The 24,671-nt window shown below is 38.5% G+C and overlaps 1 protein-coding gene across 1 annotated transcript in view; it reads left to right on the forward strand.

Moving 5' to 3' along the window:
• Positions 1-24,671, forward strand: part of Tbc1d32 (TBC1 domain family member 32) — a 284,344-nt gene that overhangs the window by 128,457 nt on the left and 131,216 nt on the right. Inside the window, exons 14-17 of the mRNA XM_041653588.1 lie at positions 6,363-6,503; positions 11,271-11,363; positions 14,728-14,870; positions 18,955-19,082. Coding sequence (XP_041509522.1) covers positions 6,363-6,503; positions 11,271-11,363; positions 14,728-14,870; positions 18,955-19,082 — 505 coding nt within the window. The remainder of the gene's footprint in view (positions 1-6,362; positions 6,504-11,270; positions 11,364-14,727; positions 14,871-18,954; positions 19,083-24,671) is intronic.

Consider the following 24,671-nt stretch of genomic DNA (forward strand, 5'->3'; position numbering starts at 1 on the left):
TCTCTAGTGTGTCTTTTGGGCCCCTTTGCAAAAAAATGAGGTGATTGTTTTTATTTGAATTGCGTTGGTACCATAGGTTATGTTACTGTGACTTTAGAAATCAGGTTCCTCCAGACTTAGCCTTTTTAGTAAGGACCGCTTTGACTCCCTAGGGTCTGTAGTACTTCCATGTGAATTTTGAGATTAACTATTTCTGTGGCATATAATACCAGAATTTTGATGATAATTGGATTGAACCCGCAGATTGCTTTTGGTAATATAGCCATTTTCATTTTATATTTACGTCTTCAGTATTTAATGTTTTATTTGTAGAGGTCAGTCACTTCTTTGGTTCAATTTATAATGAGGACTTTGCTTTGAGGAATTATGAATGGAATTGCTCTCTTGATTTTTTTCTCAGAATGCTTTTTTTCTGTCAAATAGGAAGGCTACGGATTTTTTTTTATGTGGATTGTTTTTTTGTTAATTTTGTGTCCTGTCATATTGTTGAAAGTGTTCATCAGTTTTCTTATGATGTCTTTAGGGTCCTTTATGTGTTCAGTAATTTTTGTAAATAAGGATACATTGACTTCTATTTGTATCCTCTTGTCTTACTGTTCTAGCTACTGTTCTATTGTATAATAGTTGGTAAACGTAGACAGACAGTACTTCAAGCACTCTATTATATAATTAGCAAAAGTGGACAGGCACCCTTGTCTTTTTTCTGATCTTAGTGGAAGTACTTTTTTATTTTCTCCACTTAGCATGACTGATGTCTTTTGCTATGTTGAGGCATGTTTCTTCCTTTCCTAATCTCTTCAGGACTTTTATCATGAAAGGATGGTGGAATTTTAGAAGCCTCAGATATACCTATTGAGATAATTTTGTGATTTTTCTGAAGTTTGTTTATGTAGTATATTATTGTTATTGGTTTGTATATGTTGAACCATCTCTGTATCTGTGGAGTAGAGTCAGCTTCATCATGATGAATTATCTCTTATTCAGTTTGTAAGCATTTTATTGAGAATGCCCACATATAATGTTCTTCAGAAAGATTGGTCCATAATTTCTCTTTTTTATTGTTGTGTCTTAATTAGACATGGGTTGCAGAGTAATACTGACATTGTTCAAAGGGTTTGACAGTTGTCCTCCTCTTTCTGTTTTATGGAATAGTTAGAAAAGCACAGGTGTCAGCTCTTCTTTAAAGGTCTGGTAGATCTAACAGTGAATTTGTATGGCCAGGACTTGTTTTAGCTGGGAGATTTTGTTTTTCTCTGCATCACACTCACTGCTTGCTCTAGATCTCTTTAAATTGTTTATTTTGGGGCTGGACAGGTGACAGAATCAGGTTAAGATCACTGGATGATCTTCAGAGGACCTTGGTTTAATTCTCAGTCCCCACAGTGTGGTTCCCAGCCATTTGTAATTTCAGTTTTAGGGAATCTGTTGCCTCTTATGGCATCCAAGGGTACCAGGCATACATCAGGCCAAAATGCAGGCAAAACACCCATAATATAAAAATATATCTTAAAAATAGTTTATTTCATTTTAGTTTAATTTTGACAGATCATTTCTGTCTTGAAAGCCATTTGTTTCTTTTAGATTTTATGTGTTTTATAATGATATTAGGAATTTTTTGGTATCTGTTGTATAACTATTTTCATTTTAATTCTTGATTTTATTACTTTGTTTTTGTCAGTCTTTTGATTAGTTTGACTATAGGTTTACCAGCCTTGGATAGGACTTGTCTTATTAATGACCTTTCTGCCATGATGAGCTATATCCCCCAAACTGAGAGCAACACAGACTTCATTGCAATTAAATAGCTTTTGTCAGGCATTTTGACACAGTGATCAAAAGGAAGTATTAGAAAGAGTATCATCACTGTGGTAAACTGGCCATGCGGCTCTTAGTTCCTTTGAACACGATTTCTGGGAGGAATATGTAAGATGTTGGCATTCTGGAGAAGCAACATAAGGCAGCAGAAAGTGCTTAGCGGACTATGCTAGCGGGGGTTCCCAGGTCTGAAATTCCTGGAGAGATGCAGACAATGTGGGTTATACCTACAGGGTTTTACAGGGCAAGGGAGGTTATCAGGTTCCTGGTTAAAGGCCATTCATGTAACATCTGGAAAGAACTGGGCTATGCTCTGTCTGAGTAGAAAATTTCAGTGCGGTTGAATTAAAGGTAATAGACCAATTTATTGGTGGAGGATATTTAAAAATGACATGACAGAACCAGAGAAGCAGGGAATTTACTATGAGATTTCTCTTCTGGAAATATCAGAAGTTATGTCCATGAAAGTCTCACCAATATGACTGCCTGCCCAGGATCTGAATAAGACTGGCACAGTAGATTTGCTAATATGTTTGGGGGAAGGAATGTTGCGAGCTGAAGAAATTGTCTTCTAGAAAGAGCACACCAATAGCAAATGGTCAGCCCTGAAACAAACGTTCAAGTAACATTATACAGACTGAGTGGGTTGTATTTAGGTATTTGAAATAAATAAATACATATGTGTATATTTATATAAACACACACATGTAACAACAAAAGCCATAGACTTGGAAGAGGGCAAGGTGAGGGAAGTACGTAGGAGGGCTTGGAAGGAGGGAAGGGAAGGGGTAAATATGCAATTATGTCATAATCTCAATAAAAATTTTTAAACAAACAAAATCTCAGCTTAGTGTTCAGGTTCTACGTGGCTATTACCGTTTCTGGCTACCAGTTTGAGTGATCAGAAGATGGAATAGAAAGATGAAGAATATGCAATGTGCTAAGGAGAGAAGCTTCATGCATGTGGAGAAGATTGAGATAGCAGCTACAGGCAATGGAATGGTAATTTTTGACACTAGGGACTCTAGGGACTAGTGTCATGAAAGAGAAACCTTATGCTTTGTATTTGGATAATATGAATGTTTGCTAGAGGGTAAGACTGTAGCCTCTAATATTTCTCCAGCCTATAATACAGAGGCATTTTAGTTGGATTTCAATTGCTATGAAAAAACACCATGGCTATTAGCAACTGGGGAGGAAAGGGTGTATTTCAGTTTACAATTCCACATCGTGGTTCATCATCAAAGGAAGTCAGGGCAGAAACTCACCTTAGGATCCCTGAAGCAGGAGCTGAAGCAGAGGCCATGGAAGAATGCTCTCCCTGGCTTGCTACTTGTGGTTTGGCAGCCTGCTTTGTTCTACACCCCTCTCAGAAGACCAGGGCCTCCCACACCAATCAGGAAAATGCTCCACAGGTTTGTTTCCGGAGACACCTTCTCAATCTCAGTGTTCTCTTCCCAAGTTGTCCTCTAATCTTGTTCAGTTTCTATAACCATAACCAGGACAGTGTGCTATTTTAGATTACCCTCTTGATCCTGTTGCAGTGTCTGCGTGTGCTCTAAAAAATAGTCATCAGTTGCTGAATTGTGGCCTTCTATCTCTCTGCTGGTGCTTAGACCTAAACCCAGGGCACTGTCCATGCTAGACACCTTGTCTCCCACTGAACCACGTCCCAGGGCCACCATGTGGACTTCCTTTTGATACCTTCCTCTACATCGCGCTCATGTGTGTGTATTATTCCTTAAAAAAACGAAACTAAAACAGCCTGTTTGTGCTGCATGTGTGGATGACCTCTCTGCCGGCCTTCTGATCTGGGAGGACTTTACTAGAAGTCTGTTTTCTTTCAGGCTCCAGCTCTTCATCTGATGTCCTTTTTCATCACAGAAGTGCAGCTTCAGTACCATGTGGCCTCCCCATTCCCGAGTCCATGTTTTCCTGCCCCTCTCCGCCCATCTCACAAACTAAACCTCTGAGTCTTCTCCCTGTTCAGAACACTGTCACTCTTGTTTGGATTCCTCCTCCTCCTCATCTGATAGGCTGTTCTCTTTCACCTGAGATGTGCTTCTCTGTTCTTTATTCATTCCCGGAAACTTTGCTTGTTCGCCTCCCTGCCCCCACACTCTGCTCTTCTCCTTTTGGGAGAGTCCATTGAGTTTCATGGCTTTAGGTATTTACTTAATTTTATGTAATGTAAATGGTAACTGAAATCTTCAAGGGCACATAATTTTCCTGAATTTCACACTTGGGTGTTACTTAACGTTGTTGTTGGAATTTTACATCAGCACTTGTGGGACTTTAACACCAAAGACCCAAATTACTGTTTATTCTCTCTCCCCCTATTGTTTTTGTTATTAGAATTACTTAAAAGTATACGATGAAGTTTATCACAAAGCTATGAACGTGAGTTTTCCCTACTTTTATCATTCTTTTGATGCCATTGTGTAATTCTTGCTAAGTCATATTGATTTAATCTCCTGAAACATGTATTTTTGTCTGTTTACTCTTTGCTAATACCTTTATTTATTTATTCTTAAAAGATTTATTTTTAATTTTAACTGTGTACATTGCACTCATGTGTTTTTATGGGGGTGTGTGCCTGTGGAGGCCAGAAAAGGCTTCTGATCCTGTGGACCTGGCGTATGGGCAGTTGTGAGTCTTCTGACCTGAGTGCGGGGAACTGAACTTGGGTCCTCTGGAAGAAAAGTATGTGCCCTTCCCTCCTCAGTCTTTTCTCTAGCCCCTGCTTCATAATTTTGAAATGGAGTTTCTTACTTCAGACTTTGACCTTGTTTCATCAACTTTCTGTCCCACTATCATGGTCCGTTCTTGAAAATTCATGTTCAATTGCATTGTCTTTCTAAAATCCCTCCACTATCTTCCCCATGGCCTCAAATCCCCTCTGTGCCGTATTCCTCCGTGGTCTAATACTTTTATCCTCTGAGCTATCCCACTTGTCCTCCAGTGCTCTGATTATACTATGTTGTTATAGAACACTGAATGGAAAGACAAGTTTCATGCTACTTACTGTAGTTTTCAAGGGATGTGTGTGTATGTATCTGTTTATATATGTGTATGTATAGTGTATATATGTGTATACATGTATTCATGTTTATGTGAGTTGTGGGTGTCTGTATATGTATATGTGTAGTGTATATATGTGTGTACATGTATGCATGTTTATATGAGTTGTGTGTATAGGTGTACATGTGTGAGGGTGCATGTACATGTGGAAACCTGAGTTCAACTTCAGATGTCATTTCTTGGGGACCACCTTCCTTTCTTGTGACAGGACCTTAAGCTGGCCTGAAACTTGCTGAATAGGCTAATCTGTAAGGCCAGGGAGTCTCAGGAGCATATTGTCTTTGCTTTCTCTGAGCTGAGATTATAAGCATGTGCTGCAATGCTGTTTATTGTTGTTTGTTCTTAATGTATTCTGGGAATGAAATTCAATTCTTTGTTCTTTCAAGGTAAACAGTTTATTAACTGAATTATCTCCCTTGCCCTTTTGAATAATTCTAAATACCAGTGAAAAGATTAGGATCTTATAAAATTGATGCTCAATATAGTTTGAACATATGGGTGATGGATAAATGAATGGGGAATATATAATGTATGATTCTTGTTTTAGAGATTCTAATTTTAGTTGCAAGCATGATTGTAATCAGTATGACCTACTGTATGTAGTACAAACTAAATATCCCTTCATCAAAATGCTTGGGACCAGAACTATGCCCAATGTATTTTTAGTCTTTATTCAATATTGGGACATTTCCATAAACTTTATGTGTGTTGCCTTTTTATATGGTTGCTTTTGTTTTATTTCTGTAGCTGTGACAAACAGCAGCAGATGGGAGGAAAGTTTATTAGGCTGACAAGTCCAGGTTACAGTTTATTATTATGGGGGACATCAAGGCAGGAACTTAAAACAGCACATCCACAGTTAATAACAGAGAATAAAAACAGATCTATGCTCATTTGATCTAAGGTAGCACTTCCACATTTATTACACACAGAATAAAAGCAGATCCATGCTTGTTTGCTCTCCCACTGTTCTGGACCGCTGTCTAGAGAATTTTACCACTTACTTTGGCCAGGGTCTTTGTACATAAATTAACAATCCAAATGATTTCCCTAAGACATGCCCACAAGCCAACCTGATCTAGATATTTCTCATTAAGACTCTCTGCCTAGGGGTTTATAGGTTGCATTAAGTTGACAGTTAAAACCAGCACAGTGGTAAAAATTAAATAACTTTTTTGTTGCTTTCTTTTGAAGTCTCTCTTTGGTGATGAGTAAATTTGGCAGTATGATGGTATTTTTAGATTGAACACTGGCAACAGTGGTTACCAATTTTATAATGACTACTCCCCCTCTGATCTACTGTACAAGATTATTGGAAATATTGAGGAAAATAAATATTAAAAGTTTATATCAGCAGTTTCTACAGCATAGATGATAAGATGTTTGATTGTCAGGAGGGATTGAAGACAAGTATTGTGAAATACATTATTATTAAAGTAAATGGTCTTTTTTACTTCTATTTTCAGGAGACAAGCAAAAAAGTTTCTTCTACTCAGGACAAGAGCTGCAGTATATTTATTTCATTCACTCGTTGTGCCTTTTAGGAAGATTGTTGATATATACACAAGGCAGAAAACTATTTCCCATAAAGCTGAAGAATAGAAAAGGTAAGTGCTATTAGAATAAGTGAGTAGGTAAAGGTATGATACAATTTATAGTATACAGGTTCATATTTATAAATTTGGCTTAGTATTGTCATAGTCACTGTTCTGTTGCTGTGAAGAGACACTATGACCATAGCAACTCTTATACAAGAAAACATTTAATTGGGGCTTGCTACAGTTTCAGAGGTTTATTTAGTTCTTTGTCATCATGGCTGGGAGCATGGTGGCATGCAGGCAGACATCATGCTGGAGAAGCATCCAGATAGACAGGCAACAGGAAGAGAGAGACACTCGGCTTGGATCAGGCTTTTAAAACCTCAAAGCCCAGCCCTGGTGACATACTTCCTCCAACAAAGCCACACCCATTCCTACAAGGCCACACCTCCTAATGCTTCTAATGCTTCCATTTCCTGATTAAGCTTTTAAATCTATGAGAATACCACAGTATCTGCTTGGCACCATTAGTTTGCTCTTTATTCCTGTGATTAAATACTGTGATCAAAAACAACTTGAGGGGGAGAGGCTTTATTTCATCTTATAACTTAAAGTCCTCCATGAAGGAAAATCAGAGAAGGAATTCAGTACAAAAACTTGGAGAACACAATACTGAAACCTAAAGCAGAGGCCTTGGAGGAGTGCTACTTACTGACTTTGTATCCCTTGGCTTGCTCATCCTGCTTTCTTATACACCACAGGAAAATCTGCCAAGGGGTGGTGCTACCCACAATGGGCTGTGCTCTCTCCATCAATCATCAGGCAATAAAATGCCCTATAGGCTTGCCTATAGGCAATCTGATAGAGGCTCTCAGGTTATTCTAGCTTGTATTAAGTCTACAAAGGAAACTCAACTAGCATAGGATCTTAGCTACATACCTTGTAGTCATATGTACTGTTGCAATTTTTTTCTTTCTGTCTTTATTCTTTTCAGTATCAGTATATGCTTATTACTGTATATGTATTTAATTATTCTCTTATTTCATTTTTTCTAAAACTCTAGACCAGACATACTTGGTGATTCAGTTCTGGATATGAAACTAGAAGACCATTTAAAAATTTGGGTTAGCCTAAGGATTGTCTATGACCTTTCAGGGAAGGGTGGGATCACTCCTGGGCTGCTGGTCCCAGATTCTATAAGAAAGCAGGCTAAGCAAGCCTCAAGGGCAAACCAGTAAGCTGCCCTCCTCCATAGCTTCTGCATCAGCTCCTGTCTCCAGGTGGCTTCCCAGAGTTTCTGCCATGATTTTTCTCAGTGACAGGCTTAGGAGCTTTAGGTGAAGTAAACTCTTTCCTCCCCAAGTTGCTTTTGAGTATGGTGTTTTATCTTAGCAACAGAAAATGGAACTAAGCCAGAAATTGGTACTAGGTCATGGGGTGTTGGTGTGACAGGCCTGACCACATTGTTTGGAGGAGGATTGTAGACAGACTTTGGAACTTTGGGCTTGCAAAGCCATTGAGTGCTCAAAGCTCTGTGGGCATTTAGAATGTTGAGAGCAATGCAGGTGGTGGAGGCCTGGCTTGTAACTTTTCAGAGTCCCTTAACAATTCTACCGGGACAGTTTAAGTGATCGTTTGAATTAAGAATCATTGAAAAGCAACCTTTACTCTGCTGGCCAGCTAGGGCTGAAAAATCAGCTGTGATTAGAAGGGAAGAGAACCAGTGAGGCAGAATCTTCTGGGGATGTGCTTCCTCAGGGTCAGCACACAGAAGCTGTGGTCTAGAGGTGCCCAAAGCTCTCCCTGGTGCTGGCAGCGGAACTTGATAATGAGCAAGAGTCCACTGGGTGTTTCTGTTTTTTAAAGCGTGATGGGGTCCTGGAGAACAGCCAAGGTGTGGCATGTGAGAGTGTAATAGAAGCCCGTTGGTGAAGGAGCAGCATTAATTATAGAAGGAGCCCCAAGGTTGGAGATGGCATGGAGAGAGGTTAAGGGGTAACATCATGTGGAAGGGTCAGAGGCCACCAAAGAGAGCCTTGGGGAAGCTATTGATGAAGATATAGCCCAGCTACAGGAGAGAGTCTGGTATCTTAGAGACTAGTACCTTGGAACTACCTCCAAGGTGGTAGTGGATGAGAGCCACTCAGCCTTCAGGACAAGCTGTTTGTGATGTGCATGGCAGAGCTGGCCAAATGGAGTCCTTTGGAGTCAGAGGATTGTGACTGGGTCCCATACATCAGATATTGAACTTTTTACACCACCAAATGTTTGCCGTGCCTATATTTGATTATGATAGTCCTGAGTCTCCCTTCTTGAAGTAAGAAAACGTGAAACTTATTTTGTCTTTTATAGGAGTCCACAGTTGAGAGATTTGAATTTTTGAGAGGCTTAAGAATTTTACAGATATTTTGGACATTGTAGAGGGACATCAGATATTTTACAGAGACTGAATATTTTAGGATTTTGCATATCTTAAAGACATTAAACTTCCAATGTATTTGAATTTTTAAACACTGTGGGACCTTTAAAGTTATATTAAGTTTTATACTGGGATATTAATATGACAACATGGGGATTTCTGTCTTAGTTCAGTTTTCTGCTGCTGTGATAAACACCATGACCAAAAGCCACCTGGGGAGGGAAGGGCTTACTTTACCTTAAAGCTTCTAAGTCCATCACTGAGGAAACTGGAAGGAACTCAGGACAGCAACCTGAAGACAGGAGCTGATGCAGAGGCCATGGAGGATCGTTGCTTACTGACTTGCCCTTATAGCTTGCTCAGCCTTTGCTCTTAAAGAACCCAGGATAACCAGCCCAGGGATGACAACATGCAGAATGAACTTGTTCCTCACATTTCCATCACGAATTAAGAATATGCCATACAGGCTTACCTTCAGCCTTATCTTAGGAAGGCATTTTCACAGCCGAGGTTCTGTCCTCTGAAGTGATTTTCTAGCTTGTGTCAAGTTGACACAAAACAGCCAGCACATAGGATGATGCTGGGGAGAGCATCATATCGTGTATTACTATACTGTTTTTACTCTGTCTCATTTAATTTAGCAAATTTGAGATCAGTTATCATCTTTTATTCTCTACAGATATTTATTTTATCTGTACTAAGAATGCATTATAGAGCAGAGTTCAGTACACTTTCTGAAAGCTGACAGTGATTATTATGGCCTTGTTGGATAACATAGTATGTCTATGGTTGTATAGAAAGTTAACACAGCCGTCCCCAGACTGCTTTTCTTAGAGTAGCTTGTTTGCAAGCTTGACTCTTGGTTGGCATATGGGGAGTTGAACTCCTGCTAGTTATAGCACTGACGAAGGTACTTAAACTGTGTCTACTACCCCCTGTGCCTAAACTGTACAACATTAGCATTTATGTCAAACACCAGTTTTGTTTTTGGAGTTGAAAATTTAGACATGTACTGGACAGAGGGTGTGTCTGTGTTCACAACCCCCCCAAGAAAAACCTTGGTTACTGCATCTCTAGTGGGCTTTTCTAGAGGAATTGAATGCATTCTGCATGGATCCCCTGGGAGAGGCCCTCAGAAACTAGTGCCTGATTAGCTCTGGATTTTGCCTTCAGTAACCTTTCTGTTTGATTTTGCTTTGCATAGTTTTATTGTAATGTGTCATGTGATCATGATTGTATGGGGCCTGTGGGTCTTCCGACTCAATCAAATCAGAACATGGGTTTTAGGACCTCTGACACAGTTTAATAACGGAAAATCCATTCTTAGCTTGTCAGCCTTACAAAATCTGGTCATATGAACTGTAGTTTATTGATGCTGTTACCGAGTCTATTTGTTGCGAACCCTCTTGTCTAGTTGTTTTATTTGCCCTAATCTATTTGAGCTCCTTGAGAACTGACAGGGCATTATGTACTTCTCTTACAATGTTCAAGGCTGTGTCGTTTAGTTTAAGACAGTGTGGGGACATCATGAGCTCTTCAGTGACAGAGGTACTATTTCATATGGTATTGCTGGATGTTGCAGAACTAGAAAGACCAGTGAATAGCCTTGATAATTTTGCAGGTATTCATCTTAACTTTACATGCCTCTTATCTATAATAAACTTAGCATTTTATGTTCTTTATAATGACTGTATTTTGCTCTATCTAGAATCACAGCTCATTTCAAAACTGAATTTGAGAATGAGGAGACCAGCAATCAACTTTAGATTATATAGTTTTTTTTTTTTCTCCAGAATGTTTTCATGAAAGCTTCTACAGCAAGTCTTGGTAAACTGTAGCCTGTGGGCCAAACCTGGCCTGCCATCTGCTTTGTGTTCCTGTGAACTAGACATGTCTTTTACCTCTTAAAAAAGAGACTGTTTTGTGGCATGTGTAAAACATGAATGGTCACTACTCATGGTTCTCACTCAGCATTTATTTGTTGATTGTATATGTCCACCTCATGCTCCAGTAGCCAGCCCGAGTGCTTGTGATGATTTGGACAGAAGGCTTAAGTTATTGTAGTCTTTCATGGAAAAAATGCTGACCTTGTTCTACCATGCTAAAAAAGCTAGCTGGTCCAATATAGTAAGCTGAATTTTACTTGTGATAATTGATTTAACTCAAATAGCCATGCTAAGACTCGTGCATCTGTCATGGATTTAAATGATCAGCTTCAAACAGATGGCAGAACTATGCCTTAGCATAGCATGACAGTTGGCGTGGGAGCTGCCTTCTAATGGTGTTCTGGAGTAGTGGGTTCACAGTGGGTTTACACTGAAACTGTGATGCAATCTTACAAGTGAGTAGAAGGTAGATAAATGTTTCTTAGCTTGTAAGCATGTTACAAATTACTTCTTTTTTTTTCTTTTGTAAAGATTCAGTATCTCTCAAAAATCTGCTGGTTTTGTTTACTCAACTCATCTATTATTCACCAAGTTGTCCAAAGATGACATCAGTTGCTTATTCAGGTAAATGCCCCATTCCTAAATTGATTGGTTGATTGATTAACTGTGGTACTGGAAACTCAACTCATGATGCATCTCTTTTAAATGGAGGAAAAGAAATTAAACATTTGGACATTCTCTTGTCTTGATGCTCTGAGTTATTTAGCAATAAATATCTGAGTCTTCTTTTCTCTTGGTGCTTTGAGTTACTTATCTATTTTGGTAAATAGGTTATTTATTTATTTAATTCTTTTTACTGAGCTATAAATTTTTCTCTGTTCCCCTCTCCTCTCTTCCTTCCCTCTCGTTTTTCATCCTCTCCCATGACCCCCATGCTCCAAATTTACTCAGGAGATCTTGGGAAAAAAAAAGATAAATAGGTTTTATTAAGACTCTGCGTTATTTGTAAGACATAACATTGGTTCTGAAGTCAACCATAGAGTTCAGTTTTGTTCATAGATGTTTAAAGACTTCTCTATTCTATTAATGTTTTAATTTGGAGTCTGTTTGGCTGAGAATTTTAATGTTTTCTTAATATCAAGATTCTCAAGTCATATCAAGAGGAATTTGATTGATAGATGTGCTTCCATTTGATTATTTTCTACCCTTTGCTCTTTCTAAGGTATTTTGTTTAGCTTGTTTGTTTTTGGTTTGTCTTTGTCACGGTTGCTATTTAGGTGATGAAATTCCATGATCAAAGCAACTTGTGGAGGGCAGGGTTTATTTGGCTTTCATTTCCATATCAGTGTTCGTCATCATAGGGAGTCAGGGCAGAAACCAGGAAGCAGGAGGCCATGGAAGGGTGCTCCTTACTGGCTTGTTCAGCCTGCTTTCTTACAGAACCCAGAGCCATCTTGCTCAGTGGTGGCCCCACCCACAAAGGACTGGGTCTTTCCACATCAGTCAAGTTAGAGAATTCTTTTCAGTTCTGTTGATAGCCTGATCTTTGTGAGGTATTTTCCTCTCAATTAACTCTACCTTGTGTCAAGTTGACATAAAGCCAGCCAGCACAACTGATCCCTTGTCTACTTGATACACAAACATCACTTTTAAGGCACAACCTTTCCTTTCTCATATATCCCCAAGATCTCACACTAGTAGGAACATCACAATATAGAATATCCCAAAATTTAAAGGTTCCAGAGTTTTTAAAAATTTAAGCATATCAAAATTCAGTCTCTTCCCTCACCAGCTGCAGTACTTGGGAGAGTGGCCTCTCCACTTGCCTGGGCAACACTGTAGAGCTAGCCATACAGGTATATATATGTGTGGGAAAGCCAATCCTGAGGAAGTGAAAGCAGAAGTGGCCCTTCCCCTTGCTCATAGTGTCATGGAATGAACTAGCAAGGGCAATACTGGAGAGCTCACCCTGGTATTGAAGACAGGAGACCTGGCAGGCTGACCAGCCCTGAAACTTCCTAGGCCCAGATCCAGGGTTATGACTTGGCCTACCCCAACACGCACCCCATCTGTGATCTGCTGGAGCACATGAAGGGTCTTGTCCTGCAGACCCGAAGATGTAGGATCTCCGCCACACATGGCAGCAATAGGATATCCAAGAGCAGTTCCAGTGAGGGCCCAGGATCAATAGTGTAGCAGAAACCAGAGGCCTTGAACCAGACCACTGACTCCTTGCAATGTACACTTGCACATAAAATCTGTGGATAAGAGGGTTTACTGCACGACTCACAATGGGACATTATAACTTTCATGATGAGATTTTTCTTCTTTACTCTTAAATTTTATTTTAGTTTCGTGGTGGGGAAGTTGAAAGGGAAGAGGGTGGATATGAAGAAATAGGATATGAATGGGATTGAGATGCATGATGTGAAAGACATATAGAATAAATAAGAAAGTTTAAATAATAAAAAAAACTCAATCTCTTTAAAATAAAATCTAAAATCTTTTAAACTTCAGAGTCTCTCAACTATGGGCTCCTTTCAAAAAAAAAAGTAAATAAAATACTTTAAGGCACAATCATATGGTTCAAATCTAAATTTTAGTTGTTTTGGGGATTTTTTTGTTAAGTGTAAAGAAAAAAGTCCTTTATGTTTTATTCTAAATTGCTATTTGTTCTTATGTATGTTAACCAGCTTATAAAAATGTTTCATATTATTGCCATTTAAAATAACTTCTACTTTTCTTTTGTATAGCAATAAAAATCTCCAAAGTAAAACATAATACCAGAAATAGAAATGTAGACCATAGTCTTTTAAAATTGGGAACTAGCTTGGAAATGCTAGAACATATTCTGAGAGGAAGTGGAATAAGTAAGAGAAAAAATGGATTGGGTTACATATTAGTCATGGAAGCTATATGTACCAGGTAGTTGGTATTTTCTGTGTGGTTATAATAGTGCGCTGCTCTTCACTGGGATTCCGAGTTTCTCTCTGTCTTTACACAAATGGTGTACTAGCTTAAGACCCCTCCTGTGTATTTCTATAGCATTGCTCATAGTGAAAATGGTCTTTCCTTATTAAAAATAATCAATATTTTGACTTATTGTCTAGTCGACTGTCTGTCTTTCTTCTCAGGCCGCAATGCTCTGTGCATTGTTCAATAGGTGTTTACTTGATCGTGTGAGTGGCCAAGTGCACTTTGATAGGTGTTTCTCACTGGAAACAGGGTTTCTCATCCGGAACTGATTGAAAAATCACTAACGCCTTTCTTTTTCAGTCGGGTGTGAACTTGAAGTTAACATGCTTACGGAATGAAGACTACTGTAACCTGAATTTAAAAACCTTAGTAGTTTTGTACTCTTTCTTTTTAGGGCGCTCATATCACATTAGTGTGAGGAGGGTAGATTAGCTATCTAATATTAAATCATCACATTTATTTCAGTGGTCATTCCAGCCATGTTACAAAAGTGCTTCCACCTGTGGCTTTCTAACTCTTGTTCTAAAGGATGGGATGGTCATAGGAACGCCCCAGTTCTCCCTGCCTTTCAGGATAGCAGTGTGTCACCTTCTGAAAGTGTCAGTTCTTGTGTGCTTTCGTTTCGCTCAGAGTTCTTTCTAAGTGCTTCACTTAACTTCTGCTAACCTCATACACCCGAGTACAGAAAGAACGTGAACAAAATGAACATAACGAACTTGTGTTCTAGGAGGGAAAAGTCGAGTCTTTCAGCTTTATCTTCCATATCAAGGCTTCATTTGGTGTTTGACTGAGAAATGGTATATTGTCTTTTGTCATTTTTTTTTTATTAGCTTCAAGAGATAGTAAGCTGATTGAGATAAGAAGTTTCAGGTTCTAATTCTCATCTTTGGGCTTTAGTTGTATGGTCTTTGAACAGCTGAATTCCCTGAACACTTGGTGGAGCAGGAAATATTGCACAGTGAAAAGCCCCACTGAGCAGTGTCCTGACTCTGACCTTCTTTCTGCTTCTCAGAGAACTACTCTCCGGCAAGTATGGTGACTGATGTCCTGCAGATCCTCTGCGACCAGAAAGAATGTGCCGTGGAGTGCTTGTACAACAGCACTGTGACAGAGACACTTCTCCAGCCCATTCATAACCTGATGAAAGGAACCGCGGTGGGTGTCGCCAGAGAGGAAAGGAGCCTCTTCAATGGCCAATATTCAGGGGATCTTTATTTCTGACATGGCTGAGATATTTTCTTACCGATAGTTCTTACATGAATCTTTGCTGTATGGATCATTGTTAAATCATAGTTTATGCAGGCATTTGATGCATTAGTTATGACAGGAGGCAGGAATGCACATACACATACTACATTTTATTTTTATTTTTATCAAGCTTAGGCCTGCTGGTGTGAAAAACATAGAAAAAAGTTATTCTATTAAGAAGCCATTTGTCTTGTGAATGCAATAAATCTTGTTAATGTCTTATATATTTTAATGATAGTTTTATAGCTTTTGGAAATACAATTGTTTTCCTGAAGAGCCAACTGTGCCACGTAGAAAGAACTAATGTGAGAAAAAAAGGCATGTACAGCCCCAGAATTGATGTCTTCACAGATGTTCACACTGTGTGCCGTCAACAGCCACGCTGTCTTCCCAGTTCACACAGTGACCTCAGAGCTGAACAGCCATGCTGTCTTTCCTTTCACACAGTGTGATCTCAGAGCTGAACAGCTATGCTGTCTCCCCAGTTCACACAGTGTGATCTCAGAGCTGAACAGCCACACTGCCTTTCCAGTTCACACCACCATGCTGCCTTCCCAGTTCACACAGTGTGATCTCAGATCTGAACAGTCACACCGCCTTCCCAGTTCACACCCACGCTGCCCTCCCAGTTCACACCCCACGCTGCCTTCCCAGTTCACACAGTGAGATCTCAGAGCTGAACAGCCATGCTGTCTTCACAGCTTACACAGTGTGCTTCCTGGTGCTAGAGAATTTCCCCGGAGAATAAGCTGAGGCCGAGGGAAGTGACCTGTTCATAGCAGACACCCAGCACTTGGTGAAGCTGCTGTCCTCACCAGGATGGCCATGTGTCCAATACAGCAGTCCACTTCTCTGACTTAAACTTGGTGTTGTTGACTTTTGAGTGCATGACAAGGTTCATGTCTGTTACCTGCTTTGTAGCATCTTTTATCGTCTCTCCTCCCTCTTGGGCCACACATTGTTGACTGCTGCTTGCTGTAAAATGTCACTGTTTTAAACTTTGTGTTTACCAAATTTTCTAAACAAGTTTATGTATTTTTTGTTTATTAAGTCCCCCTTCACCAAATGAAACCTGCCCCACATGGAAACATCCCTCCTATGCAGACTAAGGTGCTTTTTCTTTTTCTTGTATCCTTGTGCTGTGTCCTTCTGCAGTTTTCCTTGTATTTGAATTATTATTTGCAGTTTTGAGTATTGCACATATCTATTTGGGAAGGTATGCACATACGGTGGTGTACATGTAATCACTTGTCCAATTCTTTTTTCTTTTTCCACCATGTGGGACTTAGAGATTGACCTCAGGTCATCAGACTTGATGGCAAATGTCCTTACCCTCTATACCATCTTGCTGGCTTTGATTTGTCCTTCTTGAGTATAAGCTAGTTCACTGATACACAGTAAACAACTATCTAGTACCTATTTAAGATATCCAGCATAGTCTTCTGAGCCACTGGTCTGGCAGTGCTGTTTTAGATATTAATAATCCAGAAGACAATCAAGTATATTTTTGTAAAGGGAGACTGTGCTTTCGTTTTCTGGGCACCCTGATCTGAATAATCACACCAAAACAATATTAATTACAACACTGTTTGACCAGTGGCTCAGGAATATTCCTAGCTAGCTCTTACATCTTAATTTAACCCAAGTCTATATTAATCTGTGTATCTCCATGAAGCTGTGGCTTATTGGTTAGGTTCTAGTTTCCTTCTCCTTTGGAAGCTCTCTGATTCTGCCACTTTTCCGTTCTGTCTCTGCTTGGATTCCCTACCTTGCTATTTTCTGCCCTGCCATAGGTCAAAGCAGCTTATTTATTAACCAATAGTAATAAATCATATTCATGGTATACAGAGGGGAATTCCATATTATCTCCCCTTTTCTGTCTAAATAAAAGGAAGGTTTTTACTTTACCGTAGTAAAGTTACATATACAGAACAGTTCCATGCTATTGCCTGTAAGAAGGTTACTCTGATCACTCTCTGTGGAGCAGATATTTAGCATGAGCAGCACAAAGTTCTATAGGAAAACTGTGTGTCTGACAGAATATTTGTGTACAAATAGAACTTTAATATATGTGAGATATGTAACACATTCTAGATAAAAGTTTCAAGAAAAGTGGTTTATATGAAAATAGATTATGTATGAAAATTGTGAGATAATCATGTGTGTATCTACATCTTTATATTTTCTGTATACATATGTACAATCAGAACACAGACAAACACATACACATATATACACACATACATAATTACATGTATAAACACACATATATACATAGGTACATACATAAACACATATGCATACAAACATGCATACACAGGTATATACCAACACACACGTATATTTTTTTCTTGGGGCAGGGTCTCTAGGCTGACTTCAGACTCTCAGTCTTCCTGCCTCATTTAGCCTTATGAGTGCTGGAATTACTATTGATATGTGTACTTATTTTCCTTTCTTATTGGTGTTACAAAATAACTAAAGAAGATAATGTAAAAGAGAAAGGGATAGGCATCTAATATCTAATTTCAGATATCTAGAGTCATGTAGTGACCCATTACCACACTGGCGCTCTGCACTGGGTATTATAAGAGAACAAGGCATGTTTACTTTGGCTCCTAATACAAGAGACAGTCCGTCATTGTAGGGGCATAGAAGCTGTTCGCATTGTATCCACAGTTAAGAAACAGAGACTAATACATGCTGCGCTCAGCAGCTTTTCTACACGTCCAGAATCCAAACCAGGGAATGACACCCCCTCCAGTGGACGGATCACCACTACCACATCAGTTAATGAAGAGAATCACTGCAGGTGTCTCAAGGCCTGGTACTTCTCCATTCTTTCAAGTTCACAATTAACAGTAATCATCATCATCCTCATTCACACACATGTGCACGTGTGTGCCTGCACACACAGTAAATGTAATGTGTATGTGTGGGGTGCAGACATGTATGTGAAGATATGCATGCCTGTGTGTGCCTTGGGGAGCACAGAGCACTTTGTGTATCCTTCTAGTCCTCTTTTCCATATTATTCCATTGAGACAGGTACTCTGCTGGAACCTGGAGCTACCCAGGAAGCCCCAGCATTCTCCCGTCACTTCCCGAGTCACAGACATGTACAGTCATGCCTAGTTTTAAGTGTGGGTCTTGGGAACTTGAACTCGGTTCTTCATGCTTTGTTAGCAGGTACTCTTACCCACTGAACCATCTTTCTAGTCCCCACCATATATAATTATAGAGGACTATACCTGATTCATATTCATTAGTGGAATTCATGAAAATTTTAATATTGTATTAGTTGTAAGATGCATGTTTTAAAATACAGAGAATATGGACATTAGCGTTCATGCAGGAAGAAAGCAATAAGTAGACCCTGAAAATAACAGGCGTTTCTGTAAGTTGACTTCAGCATTAACTTAATGTCCAGGTTTCATTATTTTCTTTATGCTATTATATATTGGCTAAGATGTATTAACAATTCCATTTAAAGTGAGCAGATATGACTGATCAACTTTGTTGTCCATGTGGTTGATATTATTGACTATTAGTGAGCTCATGAACTGGCTGTCTCTGCTCAATCTTTGTCCAGTTAGGTAAATAAGGGGATGGTACCGATATAACCAAGTTAGTGTATTAGATACCATATATATCATGAAGAACTTGCAGAAATATGGTACCTGAAAAATACAAGACAATGCAGATAGGGAGAGGGCTACAGCATTAGGCATCCAAAACTACACATGAAGCTGTAATACAGACATGATTCTCAATAACTGACTTAGGTGAAAATCTTGGATTTATTTGCTCCTCAACTCCGCTGGTGAAAGAATATAATCTAATGACACATTTAACCCAGACATATTATTTCACAAGCAGAAGTCCTTAAGGTTTCTGTTGTTGTTGTAGCTGTACAATTTTATTCTACTACGTTCCACCCCTGCTACATCATAAAATTAAATGATTTGTCTTGTCGTTTTTTTAAAAATGTGCAGGCCGCTCCAGATTGCTCTGAAACAGCTTTAATTCACATAGCGGATATTTTGGCAAGAATTGCTTCTGTAGAAGAAGGACTTACGTTGCTTCTTTATGGAGAAAACATGAACTCTTCTGAAGAAGAAAGGTGTGTGGACATGTTAGCCTGTGTTCGGGGTGGATAGGTTTCCCAAGCAGGCACTAGCGACACATTAAGCCATCTTTGATGTGATCTCTTAAAATATTTATCTATTGTCTTTACGTGTATATGTGTGTGCCTGCACAAGTTTATGTGCACCATGTGCTTGCAGGCATCCCTGGAGGGTAGAAGAGGGTGTGGGATGTCCTGAAGGTGGCATTACTACTTACTTCCAAAGATTACTGCATAATCTTAGCTCACAGTAAGGGTAGCGGGCGTCATTCCAGATGGGAACCCACACCTTTTCACCTGCTCCCCAAGACCCTCTGACAAACCCCAGACTTCTGAAACCACAGGTAATTGGGTTCAGTCAAACAGATTCAGAGGAGAAGCCACACCCCCTTTCCTCCTCTGCTGTCACCCAGTCCTAGTTCCTCCTTTGCAGTGGTAAAGTCTTGTGGCATTTAGGCTTCTAGGCTTTCTCTGTACTTCTGATGGCGCAATACTCGGCCAATCCCGTGAAACTGTAAATGTGTCTACTCTGGTTTATAAAATGGCATCATGTACTTTACCCTAAATCTCAGTCCTTAAATACAACATGGGTATTTTCTTGGATGAATACGGAATGTAACATCATTTTATTGTAGCATTATGTTCTTACTTAGTTTATTTTAATTTATTCAGATTCCCCCCTCCCCTTAACAGCAGGCTCTGCCTCAGATCTTACCTCCATAAATGACACTGTAATGAGCAGTCTTTAGCCTATTGCTAAGATGAATTATGTTAATTGTTTTTCAGAAGAATTGGGCTTAAAAATATTTATTTATTTTGTATATGAGAGCTCTATTTGCATGTATGCCTACATGAGAGAAGAGGGCATCAGATTCCATTACAGATGTCTGTGAACCACCATGTGGTTGCTGGGAATTGAACTCAGGATCTCTGGAAGAACAGCCAGTTCTATTAACCACTGATCCATCTCTCCAGCCCTGACATTAATTGTTTTCTAAGTGCCAAGCAGCCTACTCAGGGAGTAAGTTACACTTGATTATGAATATTCCTTTTCACCATTTTGGCTTTGAGTTTCTCATGGTTATAGGTATCTCTGCCATGCTGACACATAATATCAACCGCTGAACCCTGAATATCTTTGTTTTTTTTTTTGATATTTACTACAAGCTTATTTCATGAATTAGAAATGATTTCTTCTGTTTCTGTCTTCTGAAAGGAATTGTGGAGAACTGTTATAATTTCTATAAATTTTTGATAGAATCCATTTGTGAGACAATGAGAACCTGGTGTTACCTAATTCTTTTAATTGCTTAATTTCTTTATTAGATATATAGACCTGTTCAGAGTTATTTCCTTTGGTATGAAACTTAACAGGTTGTATCTTTCAGAGAAATGGTGAAGTTACTTATTTATGTCTTCGAGTTGCCAGTAATATGCTCTGGCTATCTGGTTATTGCTGGGCTACCAGTGGTGAAAATCTCTGCTCTTGTTCTGGTACTAATCATTTTAACTTCACTGTTGTTGTTGTTATTATTATTATTATTATTATTATTATTGTGCTAATTTGAAACTTAACAATTTTGTGGCTTTTTCCAGAAAATCAATTCTTGATCTTGTTGATTATGTGTGTATATTTGCATGTGTGTGGTGTGTGCGCACATACATGTATTCACAGGCGTACACATGCTATGATATATGTGTAGGTATCAAAGGACAACATTGTGTGCTTGAAGTAGAACATCTTATTCCTGTTGGAGCACAGTAAATTTGTTCAGTTCCATGGATAATGAAATTGTCATCCCATACTTTCTCATTTCCCTCCAGCTTTTCTTTATTTGTTGCCTTGGTTTCTTTTATTACTCCTTAGATGTTGGTAACCGTTACAAGGGCAGTTGTCACTTGTGGTCTTTATATTGTGTAGAAAATGCCATGACATTTTTCTGGGAAAGCCCTAATGAAGCCTCTTGCAGTTACCTGCCTGAAAAAATACAAGCCTCTCAGCAGGAGACTGAGTGGAAGCTGGGCTGGATCACGAGCATCAGTGTGTCCTCTTGATTTGATCTTCCCTTTGCTTCCCTTCCCTTATACATTTAGTTTGCCGTATTTACCTGGAGATGTTAAGTATATAATGATTTTTTTAATTAGGAAGATTTATCTTTTGTCATGAATTCTAAGACCTCCTTATCTATTAACTTAATCCTTTGGAAATTTATTTTTTTTTAATTTTTTAAAAAATAAGACCTTACTAATAACACAAGCCAGCCTTGAACTGTGATTCCTCCAAGTAATCAGTTCTAACTCTATGTAAGTTCATTAAATTGCATGGACTTTGAGTTTGCTTAATTTTGATGTGTGATGTTTTATTTGTTAGTTTTTATAAAAAAGTTTATAAAATTAAAAAACATAAAGTTTCTTGTTAGAAAAATTTTTAAAAAATGAGTGCCACTATGCCTGGCATTAATAATTTAAAACTAATACATTTTTATGTTTCTATATGAATATCAATAATATTTCTAGATGAAATCAGGGTTATGCCAGTAACATGTGATGTGTATGTGGATTTATTTTCAAAGAAAGCTTTTTTCATATTGAAGCTGAACAAACAAGATGTTAATTACCAGAAGTGCCTTCCAAATCATCATTGTGTAAAGTTTGTATCAATTGTTTTCTTAGGGAAAATACTAGAATTTTTGCAAATGCAATTAACAAGAGTCTGGCTCATTAAACTTTGTTTTTCACAATGGAGCAGTGAGCAGCTAGCTAGCTGTAAAAAGGAATTAGGGGACCAGAAAATGACTTAGCAGGGAAACAAGCCACCTGCCAAGCCTGATGACCTGTGTTTAATTCCTGGTACTCACATGGCAGAACCAGAGAGCTGGTTCTGGCAATTGTCCTCTGATCTCCAGGTTGTCCTGTGACTTACACACACAGACACACACAGACAGACAGACAGACAGACAGACACACACACACACAGACACACACACTCACACTCAACACACACACACATACACATGCATAAACACACACACAGACACACAAGAATTTAGGAATATTTTTATGAAGTGCTTTGGCATTAGCTTTATGACAATGTATGTTTATAGAACCCCGCCTTTTGTAGGACAGGACAGTTGGGTCATCCATTTGCTTATCGCTTAGGAGGGAATTATTAATGACAGCTGAAAGGCAAGGAAAACAGTTCTAGGGAACAGAAGAGAAGAGCAGAGCATATATGGAGACACGATCAATACTTTGGTCATACTTAGATTTTATTTTGCAATTAAGTAGCTGCATTAGGCTTCAAATGTAAAACAAATCCAAAAGAAATAACTCACAGTTTTTAAAACCTACGAAGCAAGCGAGTAAGTAAACTTAACAGTCATATTAGTGACAAACTCATTTCATCTGGTAACCCCATTATTGTTGAACTTGTAGAGAGAGTGGTTTAATGGAAATAACCTTCAGTGCCAGTTGTATTTGGTATGTTTAGAAACTGTATTAATGTTACTTTGAAATTTTTATGGATAATAAATGGATATGTAATGACATCGGGAACTACTTTTTAGTGTTAGATATAAAAAGCATAAAATTAAAGAAACAAGTAAAATCTTGACTGTTTAATTCATATGGAAATGCATTTATGAGCTTACTTTTTCTTCTAAAAAGCTTCATCTTTTCAGATCACCACCATAGAACAGGTCTAGAAGGAATGGTATTATCGACAGTGAACAGTTACCTGCATTGTGGTATCTCTGTTTCCTGTTCTTTTTGCTAAGAGGAGACAGGAAGCCTTGAAGAAATGACTGTTTCTAGGTCAGGGATAAGAAGTGTACAGATTCACCCTTGCATGATTTTGTTTCTAGAAGTCAAGGTAGTTATTTAAAACTAGCAGGATAGGGCCAAATGTACCTCGAGGGAGATTCTACTCTCTTTAAGATGTGCAACTTGAGGCTCAAAAATAATGGGTGCAATAGGTTGAAATATATTAGCTCTATAAACATGGATTTTTAAAAATATTAAAAATATAAGAATAATAAAAATAAAGCAAAATGGGCTGAATAGTTTCTTAAAGAGTCTGCTGAGATGCCAAATGTATTTATTAGTTTGCAAATTGATAAAGGTTAGAATATTTTTCCAGCTTTACTTTACACACTGTATTTTAAAGTGTTAAACAGAAAAAATTCTTTGCGGAAGAAGTCTAGTTAGTAAATACAAACAAAATCCTTAAAGCAGAAAAGATGCATGTGGTATTTCTTCATAAAATCTTGGTACTCACCATAATAGTTGCTAAAATCATCAAGTGTAAAGCTTTTCTTGCTAGAAATGCCATCTGCCAAGCTAATTTTTAGTATCACCAAAATTGGGACCACCAGGTTAGTGTTGAATTCATGCAGGAGGCACACACACCACTCACAAAGTTATTTTACCAAAGAAGAAAAAAAGAGAGAGAACCAAACTTTAAGCCTCTAGATCTAATTATTATCTTGTAGAACATTTGGGGAAATAGGAAGTGGGGTTGAAGATACTATGGGAAAATAGTCATTCAGATATAAAATCATTGAATCATTGACCTGGAGAAAAAGGGTTTAAATCCCCTGGCACAACCTATAAGACCCAATGTATGAAATGTCCTTTACACAAACCTGTCTAGAGGTAATGACATATTTTTTTTTTAAAACTTTTTATTTATTTAACTTTATTATGTTCGTTGGTGTGAAGGTGTCAGATCTCATGGAACTGCATTTTCAGACAGTTGTGAGCTGCCATGTGGGTGCTGGGAATCGAACCCGGGTCCTCTGGAAGAGCAGTCAGTGCTCTTAACCGCTGAGCCATCTCTCCAGCCCCGGTAATGACATATTTAAGAGAATGCAGAGAAGTTTGATGTGGGATGTCTAATAATAATAATAATAATAATAATAATAATAATAATAATAAATTATCATGTGGGTATATTACATTTAAAATAGGAATCTTGTTATTTAGAGATGTGTACTGGGATCCATATGCGAGGCAAGGATGGTGAAATGTTTGTAATGCTGTTGGAGAAAGGTAACTGGAGGCTTTAGCGTTCTCTGAGTCTAGTGCTTATTGCCTCTGTTTTGAATTCATTGTGCTAAACATCTAGAAAAAGTAGTAACACTGCTTTTCTCTGCAGTTAGACATACTAGGCCACCTTGTTTCTTTCTCAAATATTAGCTGTGTGGTATTGTGCAAGTTATTTCTATAATCTGTACATGTACTCTCTGTTACTGTAAGCTTCTACTTCAAAAGACTGTGGGAAAAACTATTTGAGGACATTAAAATACCTGCAACAGTAGGTTTTACATTGGAAGCATTTCTGTCTGTGCTATTATTTTTGCCAAGAAAACAATCTCCAAATTCTAGATAGGGTGGCTGTGTTGTTATTGTGATGGGGAAGGTAGCAACAGCTCAAACAATAAGACTCACTCACTGGAAAATCAAGAGCACTCATGTGTGACCCTGACCACATGGCATCTGTGTCTCTTAAGTGGCTGTTTTCCCCTATCTAACTACCCTTTTCCATGTTCCACTGGGACGTTCATGCTCGTGTTGATGGATGAGGCA

This window comes from Microtus oregoni, unplaced genomic scaffold (genome assembly GCF_018167655.1).
Source record: "Microtus oregoni isolate MIOR12 unplaced genomic scaffold, Mior012 000006F_ref0000085, whole genome shotgun sequence".
Classification (NCBI taxonomy): domain Eukaryota; kingdom Metazoa; phylum Chordata; class Mammalia; order Rodentia; family Cricetidae; genus Microtus; species Microtus oregoni.